Genomic DNA, 12,341 nt, shown 5'->3' on the forward strand with positions numbered 1-12,341 from the left:
TGAATTTTCAGACTTTCAAAACTAGCATAAGCTTGTTTCCCAGACCCAGCCAGCATGGAGTAAAAGTGAAAACCACAAGAGGAGGAGTAGTACTTTCCTGGCTCCTGAGCCAATTACCAGTGAACCTTCAGTTCCCTATAAAATCTACCCCCACAGAATTATTTCTAGAAATCTTGTATTTCCATGGGTCAGCACTCTCAGCTACTATGACATTTTTTCGGTCTCCTCCTTTCCTGCCTGGGCTCCCTCTAATGATCCACTGCTGGAACTCCAGAGCCCAACAGCCCCAAGAAGGCAACTCGATACTGATGTCACTGTTGTCTCTGACACTGCTGCTCCTGGTTACAGAGCTGGCATCACCCCTGGGCTGACTCCTCCTGATGTCTGGTAGATAGCACGCATCAAATGTGAGATGTGTTGAAGCCAATTCAATGACATAAAGATAATTTCTTTCCCAATTTTATTGGTTTCAAACAAGTGCTGTCTTGAGCCCCTAACAATTTGGTGCAAAAACAGCTCTTTCAGTCATTTTGCTTACAGTTGTTTCTTTCTATGTAGGGATCTTCTTTCTGTGTTGGTCCTGGACCAGAGAATAATCTGAATGATGGAAAACATACCATCTCAAAACCTCCCCTCTTCTTTGCTTTTAGGGGCACTGTTATTGGGGCTGAGCTCATGTATCGTGATGTTCTCTTTCCTCAGAATGATTTACTTCCTAGGAGACTCCCGGTCCCTAATGAAAATAGGATCATTCCCACTGGCCTTCCTGCCCTGCTTGGCATCTAAGTCCTAGATTCATTTTTGGCTCAGGTTGTATTCTTCCACCATACCAACATCAAAGAATAGGAGCCACAGTCAGATACCCAGGATTTGGCAGTCCATGAAAGTAGAAGAACTCATGAATTATGAAGATGACAATGATTGGAGCAAATAGATGAGTTGATACTGATACTAAAATGTCCTACTTGGGGGAGAGCATACCAGCATCATGATGCTGTTGTGGATGTTGGGAGGCAGGTCAGAAAACAACTTGACGTGACCGTGGCGTGTCAGGGAAGTGTGATGTTAGAGGGTCCTACTGCAATCCCTAAGCTGAGTGCAGATGCCCAGGCAGAAGACTATGGAGGGAGTTGTTTAAAAGTGCGGCTCCGCTAGAGCCCCTGCTGATGCCTACACTTAAAGTTTTGAGTAAGAACAGTGGTGTGTCACTATGCAGTACTTGGATGAGGGCTCACTCACAGTGCCGGCCATCTGGGCTTTCTGTGCTTCCAGTACTCATCTCTGTGTGGGCCAGTGTTGGCCTAATGCACAGGTTGTGTATCCAACTTTGCAGGGGTGGGAGGGGTCACAAAATTCTGAGGTCAGAGACTTTTTCAGGGTACGGTGATCTTCACCACCGGTTGCTTCTCCAGCTTCTAGGGTAGGACAGCTCCCTGCTGGTTTTGGATGTTTGATTGGTATTGGATGATTAGACCAACTTTCTAAAAGAAATCAGCCTACCCTCCTTTGGTATTTGTTAAATTCATAAGTTTGTTTCATCGCTTGGGCAGTTATCTGGGAGTACATCACTGAGTACCGGGGCTCCAAATGTAGTCAGCAGCTTCTGATTCCATAGCAATTTCCCACAGCCAGAGCCAGCTCCCTAGAGAAGTACATGTAAAGACAGAGGTTTCTGACACTGGGATTCTCTTGGAGCAAGATGATGTAGAGCTGGGCCAACCAAAGACCAAAGGACATCCTTAGTGTAATCCCTCATTCCTAGATCTATGGACACAGTCTTACGGGACTTGGGGTATCTGTATATGGTGTCCACTCTTATCAGTGTGTATAATACCAAGGAAAGGTGAGCCGTTGTCTTCCAGAAATTTAGTTTAGTCATCCAGTGCAAATCAAGTATCCAGGTCTGATCCATATAGCTCCTTAAGGCCTATTAGCCTATCACCACTATGATCTGAAAGCCTTCAAATCTGGGTGGGATTCAGAATACCTGCTCCTCAATTTCGGAGGCTGGAGTCTAGTAAGTTAGGCAAGTTCCCATTGATGAAGGTGGACAAAGTGACAAGTCCACCACCTGGCCTGGCACTATAACTGAGAGGTGTGGGTAAAGAAGCCTTTAGTTTATATTCTCGTAGTCTGGTTTCCTTTGGGGGAAGAAGATGGTGGATATGAAGAATGACAGCCTCAAATAAATGCTAACAGGTCCTCAAATATGTCTCCATCTATGCAGAGGTCTATTATATTCAGAAAACTGGGATTGAAGTAAAGGTCAAAAAAGAGAAGGTATTAGCCCCTGATCAGTTCATAATAGAGTGTTTTCCTAAGATCTTCCTTTAACTGATCCATGGGGCCCCGTGATTCCACCTTAGCCTATGGGCAAGGAGTTTCCTTAGCATAGAGAGTCACTGACTCACTTTCCTGGAAATTAGCATAATGGAAAAAACTTCTCAGCATCCTTAGAAGAACTAATAGTCCCTGAGCAGCAAAGTGAAGAGCCATGGGAGGGGATCACCACTGTCAAGAATACTGTTTTTACAGCAATCAGTAGTTGCCTTTAGAGGAGAAACCCAGGTAACATTAAGAGGCTTCCCACTGGCAGAGGTGGGGACAGCAGCTGAGACACTCACCACTGAAATCTGCCAATGGGGAAAGGTAATTCGTGGCAGAAGTGGAGGAAGGCCACCATTTTCTTTTACCTGTGATGATAAGCAACCCCAGGGAACAGAGCCACTCAAAATGTCATTTTTTCATTCCAGAGTGAGAGGGGACTGGACCTATTGCCTACCTATGATTCAAGGACCTGGTGGGTTGGGGTTTCTCTAGCCCACTGTGCAGTGAGTAAAAGTCAAGCAGCCATTACCCAAAACATCATTCCAAATCAGACTCACGGTCCACTCTTGAGAAAGCAAATGTAGACATAACTAGATTAAAGGAATTAAAAAGTAAATTTGTAAGAGGAGATTAAGCAGATGGTTAGAAGGTAAACCTAGGAATCTTTCAACCAGAGTTAGGACTTTCGGTGACTTTTAGGCAGTGCCCCTAGTCAGTGGTATAGGAAAGACAGAGTCAATTAAAAAGGTCAGTATGGAGAAGATACTTGTTATAAAAGACCTGATTAATAACAGTTGATAACCATGTCATTAAAATACAATCAAGTACATTTTATAAAAGACCTGATTAATAACAGTTGATAACCATGTCATTAAAATACAATCAAGTACATTTTAAACTATATTTTGTATTTGTTATAGAAAATCGTAATTGTTATAGAAAAAGTTTTGCCGGCATAGAAAAAATGTAACAAATAACTTCCAAGTCAGAAAGACTTAAATTGTTTTCTTTATTTTTTTTAATAGCTACTATGTGATCAGTTTTGAACTTGAAACTTTCTATCAGCAACTATATAAGACACAGTGGTGGGGAGCCATAAATGAAATAGTGAACAATCTGAGACTGAAAAGACTTCCGCTGACAGATGCTCAATTACATGAACAATTTAAGAAAAAATTTGGTTTCACAAAAGCTATGAAATGCAAGGTATTTCAATGATTACCACATAATTTAGTGTAAGAAATTATAAATAAGTATATGTCTCAAATTTTTATCATAGGGATAAATAATAAGTTAAATAAAGTCTTCAATATGCAGTTAAGATTCCACATTTTAGCAGCTGAAAAGCTCTACAATTCTGGATTACAAACTTCTGGCCAGGTTACAAAACAACCTGTTTATGAATGGAATTGTGATTAATATTAATAACAGCTGAATATCTATTGAGTGCTTATTTTGTATGCCAGGCATACAAATACTATAAATTCTTTGAACAAATTCTTTCAAGGCACTGGTACTATTGTTATCAATCCTATTTTACAAATGAGAAATTTGACATGCAGCGAGTTAAGGATCTTTCCCAAATCACACAGCTAGTAAATTGCAAAGGCAGGCTTCGGTCGTGGGGACTAAATCTAAGGAGCAAACCTGGCATCCTGAATCAAACCTCTGTATCTGCTTCAATATGCCTTGACTGACAGCTTTTGGAACTGATAAATTAAGTGGTGAGCTCACCAGTTTCAAAGGATACATTGGCATTTACTTACCATTTATTTGTTTTAATGTCCACAAATTTTAAGCTTTGATAAACTATTAGTTTAATTTAAAAATATTATTGCAAAGCAATTATATGCCAATAAAGATGTTAAAAAAATTGAGTAGTCAGAACATCTAAAAGAAGAGTGTAACATTTTCACCTCTCCACTTTGAGACATAGAGCAAAGAAGACAAACTGTATTCCTATAGCTATATATTTCAAGTCTCTAGACTTCTAAGTTAGATTGTTCTTAAATCAGAGAAGGAATTCGATGTCCATTTGCTTTTTAAATATTTCAGAAAGATATTTGTTTCCTTGTTTTAATTGTCTCCAGAGAAGAAAGATTTACAACTTCTCCCTTAAAAAAAGGACAGGAAAAAAAAAAACTTCCCCAAAATATTTTTTAAAGTTCTCAATGTTTCTTTATAGCTTTAACAACTTCCTTGCCCACAGATCTTGTGAAAATTCTACTGTAATTGCACACCAATCATGTGATTATAATAATATAGTTCATTGTACTTTTCTTCCTTTAACTAAATAAACTTCAGGTGTATTTTGAAAAAACTAATTCTGGCCTTCCTAATAATTTTAGAGTATCCCATTTGGTATGAAGTCTGCTGCTGAAAGAGGATTATCTGCTGTTTTCCATACATTTAGCCGTAAAACTTCAAGTTCGACGATCAATGTTTCAGATGAGGCAGGTTATGCTATTTTCCATCAAGCTGCTCTACACAACAGAGTTCCAATCATATGTCAACTGTGCAATGCCAACTTCAATGTTAACCAGAGACGCTTTATTATACCTAGCCAAGGTACCATAAAGTTTTTAAATCTTCAAATGTTCTTCTTTTACTTACCCCTATTCGGCATTAGGAATGCATGTTGATTTTAGCACAAGGTTAAAATTTAGTATTGGAACCTAGAGCAGAGCTGAGGTTTTTGTTCATTTATCTCAGAGAGGCTCCTTTTAGTTCTCTAAGTATCACTTGTTGCTCCCTTATGTAGTATATATTATTTGTTTATTGTGTTTCCCTCATTTGAATATAAGCTCCATGAAGGGCAAGGATTAGGTTTAGTTTGTTTGCCATGGTATCCTAGTGCCCAGAAGAAAACCTGGCATTGGTAGGTGCTTGAGAAATATTTGTTGAATGAATGGCATGATGGATGAATTCAGGGTAACCTTTGATAATCACTGACATAATTAATATACAGTGATGTACTGTAGAAATTCTGAGAAAAGGGAGATAAATAGACATCCCAGCAGAACATCCATTTCTTATCCTAGGCTCTTAACCAGGTAATAGTTTCTTCATACTACATAAACTTATATTTAATAACAAAAAATTCCTCTATAATCATAATTTTAGGATTAATGACCCTTTAAGGCTAACCTGGTTTAAACTTTAAAAAGCAAATTTTCTTGATTATTATTGTAGATATACATACATATTTATATGTTCATTGGGATAAATTTAACCAGTATAAAAATAATAAAATTGAAAATAAAGTGGCAGCCCTCCACAACTGAAGAGGGAAATAAAATGTTGGGAATAGCTGATGCAATAACGTTGGCAATAAGAAATGGCAATTTTATATTTTAACTTGCTGCCTTAAGAGGCTGTGTTTAAGTTTCACACCAACACAAAATGTGCTACTTTAATCCTGTTGACTACTGATAAATTTCATACTCTATCAGTATAATTAAAATGTTTTGGTATTAAGATGCTTCTGTTACTTAATTAAAATATTCAATACACAATGAACTTAGTTAAAATAGAGCAAAATTCAGTCAAAATGCAATGGGAGGCCTGTTATTTAAAGATGTGTTTTATTTTAAGTGTTTTTGGTGTAAAAAAACCATTGGTAATTAAAGTTTCTCATTCATCCTGTGACTACGTAGATTTCCATTTGCTAAGAACTGAGTAGAGTTTGAAGTATGGAAAATGTCTATGTGTTATTACTTAACCAACACAAAACTGCCCCCTGTGAGTTTTGGCCAGCCACAAGTGAGGCAGCGTTTCTGGGTCTGCTCTGATGCAATGACAGACGCATGCCCACACCCAGATGACTTGGCCCAAAATTACACTCAGTCCTGCTGGATGTAATCCTGTCACCTGCATCTCAAAATAGTCATTTTGTTCTCCTTCATATGAGTCAATGTTGACTAATTTAGGAAACCTTTTGCATATTAATAATCATACTTCTATGTATATTCCCTTTTAAAACAGAGTCATCAAAACTAGACATGAAAAACGAAAGAAATGGTAAGACATAAGTAAAATACTTGGTGCATTTTTAAAAGTTTATATATTAAAACTTTCCTTGTAGTATATAATCTTCAAAATGCTGTCACATGAGAATAACACAAAATGATTTTTATATACATTTTGAAGTATACATTTTTTCTACCCATGATTATTTATTCATCTTTTTCTTAAGTTTTGGGGGATGGTTCTCTTTTTTTTAACCTTGGAATTTGCAAATTATCTCTACTTATTTTTGTAAAATCAGGCCCCAATGTGGGTTTTATGCCTAAAAAAAGAGCAGTTAATATTATTTAGATATGCTGCCATCTAGTGACATTAACAATCTGTGAGGTCTGAGGAATGAGTCATTCTTGCTGAGGTGAGAGACTTGACCTAAGTATTGTGTATGATGAAAACAGAAAAAAATTTAAAGGATACACCTTCTATATCTATATCTAAAAGGCTATACCTTCATACTCTATATAGGCTAATTCAAGGAGGGTTTATTTTTCAAGAAACCATTTACAAAGACCTGAATTTTGTAAGGGGAGGGCAATAGTTATGCAAACCAGCCACCTTCCATTGGTGGAAGAACAGCTAACGTGAGATGACCAGAGAGGATAAGTATCCTGACCTCATCATCCTCCTTCTCCAGTCTCCTGCCAGGGCTCCGCATTGGCAGTTACTGACAAGAAGCCAAAGGACAGGGGTTGCAAAATCTGCAGAGGCAGAGAGCAGGGAGCGTCTTAGAGGGAGGTGAGTGGGCCTGGAGGGGGAAAAGAAAGCTTATCTACAGGCCCACCTACCCTGTAGGAATTTGCAATTGAGTAACAATAGTACACCTCCTGCATCATTGCTCTATTTTTTCCCCTTTTTCTTTTCTAAATATTACTTATGGCTACCTTGTATAATATTATTTATTTGTTTATTGTGGCTTCCTCCATTGAATATAAGGTCCATAAGGGCAAGGATTTGGTTTACTCTGCCATAGTATCCTAGTGCCCAGGAGAAAGCCTGGCGTTAATAGGTAGTTGGGAATAGTTGCTGTGTGAACGCATGATGGATGAATGCAGGGTAGCACTTCATAATCACTGGCATTATTAATATACAGTGATGTACTATAGAAGTTCAGGGAAAATTCAGGGAAAAGAGAAAAATGGCTTTCAGGTCCCATTAGAGCATCTGTTCTTTAGACCAAGGTTCTTTCTCTATCCGAGAATAATTTCTTCAGACTACATAAACCCCTCCAGAACTTCCCTGATTCGAGCATGACTAGGACAGTGTTTCTCAGCCTCAGCACTACTGACGTTTGGGCTTGATAAGTCTTTGCTGTAGGGGCTATCCTATGCACTGTAAAATGTTTAGTAGCAGCCGTGGCCTCTACCCACTAGATGCCAGTAGCAACCCCTACCACAGCTGTGACAACCAAAATATCATCAGACATTGCAAATGTCAAGGGGAGACATTTCGTCCCACTGTTATTGGATAAACTTTCAAGTATGTAGGAATCACACAGGTATCTTGTTAAATGCAGACTGATTCAGAGGGCTGGCTGAGAGCCGAGATTCTGCATTTCTATTAAACACACTTTAAAGGAGTAAGGGGGGCGGGTGTAAGAATAGTATTCCTGCCCCTGGGTTGTGCTGAAATATTCTTTGAAGGAAGGTAGAGAAGAGAAGGAGAGGGTCAGTGGGGAGGTTAGCATTGTTTAAAACAAACAACCAACCAAACCAAACCGAACAAACAAACTTCAGTTCATTTTGATATGTTTCTCCTGCTGAGCTAATTGCGTTTCATTGATTGAAATGAACCAAAATGTTCTGTAGTCCTATAATTAGGTCTCAGTCTTTTGGGGAACTTGTGCTCCTGAACCATGAACTTCAACTTGCTTCTCAGTCCCTGCCTGCCCCTTAGGTTGGATCAGGATGGCTGAAGGGGACTGTAATTGGGTACTTCCCTTCCCCCAGGCAGGTTAGGCGCCGATAAAACCTCAGCAGGTGAGGCTCCTGAGGACCGACTGGCCTTGTTAAGAAAATTAGAATGCTGTGGTGTATTTTCAAATGGTTCCTTTCCCCCTTCCCCTGCTGGAAGCACAAGGGGGTATTTCCTCAATATTAACTGTGAGGACCTGGTCGAGCTCCTGGAGGTAAAACTCTCTAGAGCATGGGGGCCTCTTATGACTGGGCCCCCTGGAGTTTCTGACTATCAGACTTGTCCACGCTGAGCCACCAGCAATTTGTCAATTACACATCAGGTTTTCTGACCCTGCCACTGGTTCCTATAGAGGTTTCTGCTCTTGGATTTCTGCTCCAGTAAGTTGTGATTCTCTGTATCTGCCTGTCTATCTCTCTAGTTTTGGGAGCAGCATTTTTGCCCTGTGACCTCACTTCTCTAATGGATCTGAGAAGAGTTGTTCATTTTTCAGTTTGTTCAAGTTTTTACTTGCTTTTAGGATGGACTGGGGACTTTTAAGCTCCTTACATGCCAGACCAGAAACTGGAAGACTAAGCAGTAATTTTAAATAAATAGATTTGGGTCAGATGTTTTAGATTATCAAAGGCTATGATATAGAGCTTAGACTACTAAGGCAGGCAGGAGGCCATTGGAATTTTCTGAGTTGGGAGAAAAACGGTGCTTCACTGAGGAAATACCATTTTGGCTGGTGAATAAATAAGACTTAGGTAGACCCCAATCAGAGAAGTGTTGTTTGGGAGAAGGAAGCTTTCAGACAGCAGAAATAGCCCAGGGTGACCAGATAATTCATCATCCAAATCAGGGAGTTTGAAAATGGAAGGGCAGTATTACTAATTATGCTGGGGCAACAGGCATAGACCAGTACTTTCCTGGACGGTCGGTCACCCTACATTTGAGGAGCTGCAAGAAGGCCAAAATAAAGAGAACAAGGTGTGTATGTTGCCTTTCTTTCTTTCTTTCTTTCTTTCTTTCTTTCTTTCTTTCTTTCTTTCTTCCTTCCTTCCTTCCTTCCTTCCTTCCTTCCTTCCTTTCTTTCTTTCTTTTTCTTCCTTCCTTCCTTCCTTCCTTCTTTCCTTCCTTTTCCTTTTTGGAGGGGGGATGGTTCAGGTTAAGTTGGAGCCAGTGCATCCTTTTCCTGTACTAATGATCAGGTGGCCTCAAGAAGTCACCAAAGAGTTTTAAACAAGGAGGTAAAAAGATCAGATTTACATTTTGAAAAAGTGGATTGGGAAGGGCAAGAACAAGGTGGGGATATCAGTTTGGAGATGATTACGGCCTTAAGTAGGGTGGTGATGGCAGTAAAGATTACGTTCTAGAGATATTTAGACTTGGTGATGGGGACTGGTTATGAAGATGAAATGAGAGGAGTCTTTCAGGTTTCTGGTTTGTAGAACTGGCTGGATGATGATATCTTTCACTGAATTAGGGAGCGATTGAAAGAGGATCAGGTTTGGAGGAAAAGATAGGAGTTCAATTTTGAATATGATAAGTTTGAAGTGGTGTGTGGAGATGCCTAGTGAGATGGTAGATCTGGAGCTTGGGGAAGAAATCAGACCTAGAGACATAATAATGGGGGCCATCAACTTATAAATCGTAGATGAAACCATTGAGAAGATAAAAGTCTTAAGGCTCATTTAGATATCAGGACAATGAAAAGGTCCCAAAGGAGACTGCAAATAAGTATCCAGAGATGTTGGAGAAAAATAAGAGTGTCTCATATCACAAAAGCCAAGGGAAGAAACCTTTTGAAAACAGAAGAAGTGTTCAACTTGAGAAGTAAGATGAGACTTGAAAAACACCCACTGGATTTAGTGACATAGAAGCCTTTTATGAGCATATTTTTTTCAATTTTAAAGAACCTTATCTCCTACTACAAAACATTTGAATAAAATGGAAAATAATTTAAACAAGAAATAGTTTATTTTATGACTTTTATACATTGACTTAATTTTTTAAATATTTAAAGTGTTATTTATTCTTCTTAACTTATAAAGAAATATTTATTTTTAATGGTCAGACATCCTGAGTTAAATAAAGAAGTATGGAGTTGCCTAAGTAAATCCTTTTAGTGATCTTCTTGGAGCTTTTATATCACAATACTAAGCTCTGTGGTCGGACATTAAAAAGGCATGTTTTCAGAAATGTTAGCTCTTTGACCATTGAAGTAATTATCCATCCATTCTAGGTCCAACACCTCTACACCTGGCAGCACAGGCTTGCTCATTGGAAACAACCACCTGTCTACTTTATTTCAAAGCTGATTACACACTTTCTGAAAAAAGAGGCTGGATGCCAATTCACTTTGCTGCTTTCTATGACAATATCTGCATCATAATTGTTCTCTGTAGGAAGGATCCTAGTTTACTAGAAGCTGAGGCAACAGCTGAGTAAGTTATTAAGCATTTGTAAAAATATAAATTTCTGCTTTCATGGCTTGCCCCAAACACTGACACTAAAAGGACTGGTTGTTATGATTGATTTGAAAGGCTATGTTGGACTTACTCTGCTGTCCTTTCTAGTCACTGTCTTCTCCTACCACTTATCTTTAGAATTTATAAAAAATGGGAACTTCTGTTAACCTATGCATATTTTCTGGAAGAATAAGGAGTAAGCCCTAGGAAGTTTTTCCTAACCTTTTCCCAGAGGTGTGGTTCTACAGATTAGTTTATCAGGTTAACTACTGATACTTAGTGTCCTGGAAGAAGCATGAGACAAGGGAGGAGAAAGTTGTCCTAAATTGGACCTTATACAACCAGGAGGCAGCCTGAGGGCTCCAGACCAAGGTGGATAGACAGTGGACAGTCGGAGAAATATCTAGTGGTATCCAGAATAGAAAGACATTAAAAAAAAGAAAATAACTTTGCAATAGGGAAACATCCCAAACGGTGTTCTGTTTCACAGCTTAGCAACCTTTAGGGTGGAGGTAAACCTTCTCTTGAGGGTACATTCTTGGCTAGTAATCTAAATACCAGGTTATTATTTTGGTTTAGGCATAGTTTCACATATTTTTGGGTCTTCAAATAACTTGTTGATTATTATTCAGTGTAGAAATAAATCCTCCCTAGGTTGGGGCAGAGATGTGTGTGGAAAAGCTTTCAGGAAACCAGGGTCTCTGGCTAATAGATTGTCTGGCAAATGCATTCTGGAAAGAGCCATGGAATGTGGAGACCTGAGTTCAGTTCCTAGTTATGTCATATTTTGACAATATGTCTTTGAGCAGAAGGGAGCTAAAAGACTGGTTGGATTGTAAAAGGTCAAACAATTGAAAATCAGAGGTAGAAGTAAAAAGCTATCTATGAACTTAAGGAGGAAGCAAAGGATTCATAGAGAAGACAATTACCAAGGTTGAGATCTATGTGGAGCCAATGAGGAGTGTGACCAGGCTGGTGCGTATGAATGTGGAGCACAAATGAAGGTATGACAAGGACCTGAGAGATCAGGACCCAGATGGTAGTTAGCATGGGTGCTGAATAGAAGGAGGCATGTTGGCGAGGCAGCCAATACATGAGCTAGGCTGGCGGAAGAGGACCCACTTGGCAGGGGGCTGTGGCACTGTGGAACTGGAAAGGGTCATAATATAACTTGCTAACGTATTTTTCAAGTGAGGAATATCAGAGTGATGGTGTTAGAAGTCGGAGTTATCTTTATTCCTACCACTGAGTAGGCGAAAGACAGGAACAGGAGGAGAACTCTCCTGTTAGAATAGAAAAGGGAGAAAATGAAGAGATGTTTACTCATAAAGGATGAGTTTCCCCCGGGCCCAGGAAAAAGAGGAGAAGCTTGGGGCCAGCTGGATATTGGTGAGCGTTCAAGGACAGGCAGCAAGAGAAAGGGGCTTCATGAAGAGAAGAAGGCATGGGTATAAGGATAAAACATAAAAGTAATGTTTGAGGCAATGTGATATGGTGAAAAAAGGCAGGGGGACTATGTATGAAGACTGTGCTAATAAGCACCTTATTCATCCCTTACACCAAAACTGTCAGCTGATTTTTGTTACTCTCATAATTTTACCGACAAGAAAGTAACCCAAGTTGCTT

General features: G+C 39.3%; 1 protein-coding gene across 1 annotated transcript in view; it reads left to right on the forward strand.

The window, feature by feature from the left end:
• ANKAR (ankyrin and armadillo repeat containing) overlaps positions 1–12,341 on the forward strand; it is an 88,779-nt gene that overhangs the window by 17,997 nt on the left and 58,441 nt on the right. Inside the window, exons 6-8 of the mRNA XM_004276930.3 lie at positions 3,354–3,534; positions 4,677–4,896; positions 10,490–10,691. Of these exons, the coding sequence (XP_004276978.1) occupies positions 3,354–3,534; positions 4,677–4,896; positions 10,490–10,691 (603 nt within the window). The remainder of the gene's footprint in view (positions 1–3,353; positions 3,535–4,676; positions 4,897–10,489; positions 10,692–12,341) is intronic.

This window comes from Orcinus orca, chromosome 7 (genome assembly GCF_937001465.1).
Source record: "Orcinus orca chromosome 7, mOrcOrc1.1, whole genome shotgun sequence".
Lineage (NCBI taxonomy): Eukaryota > Metazoa > Chordata > Mammalia > Artiodactyla > Delphinidae > Orcinus > Orcinus orca.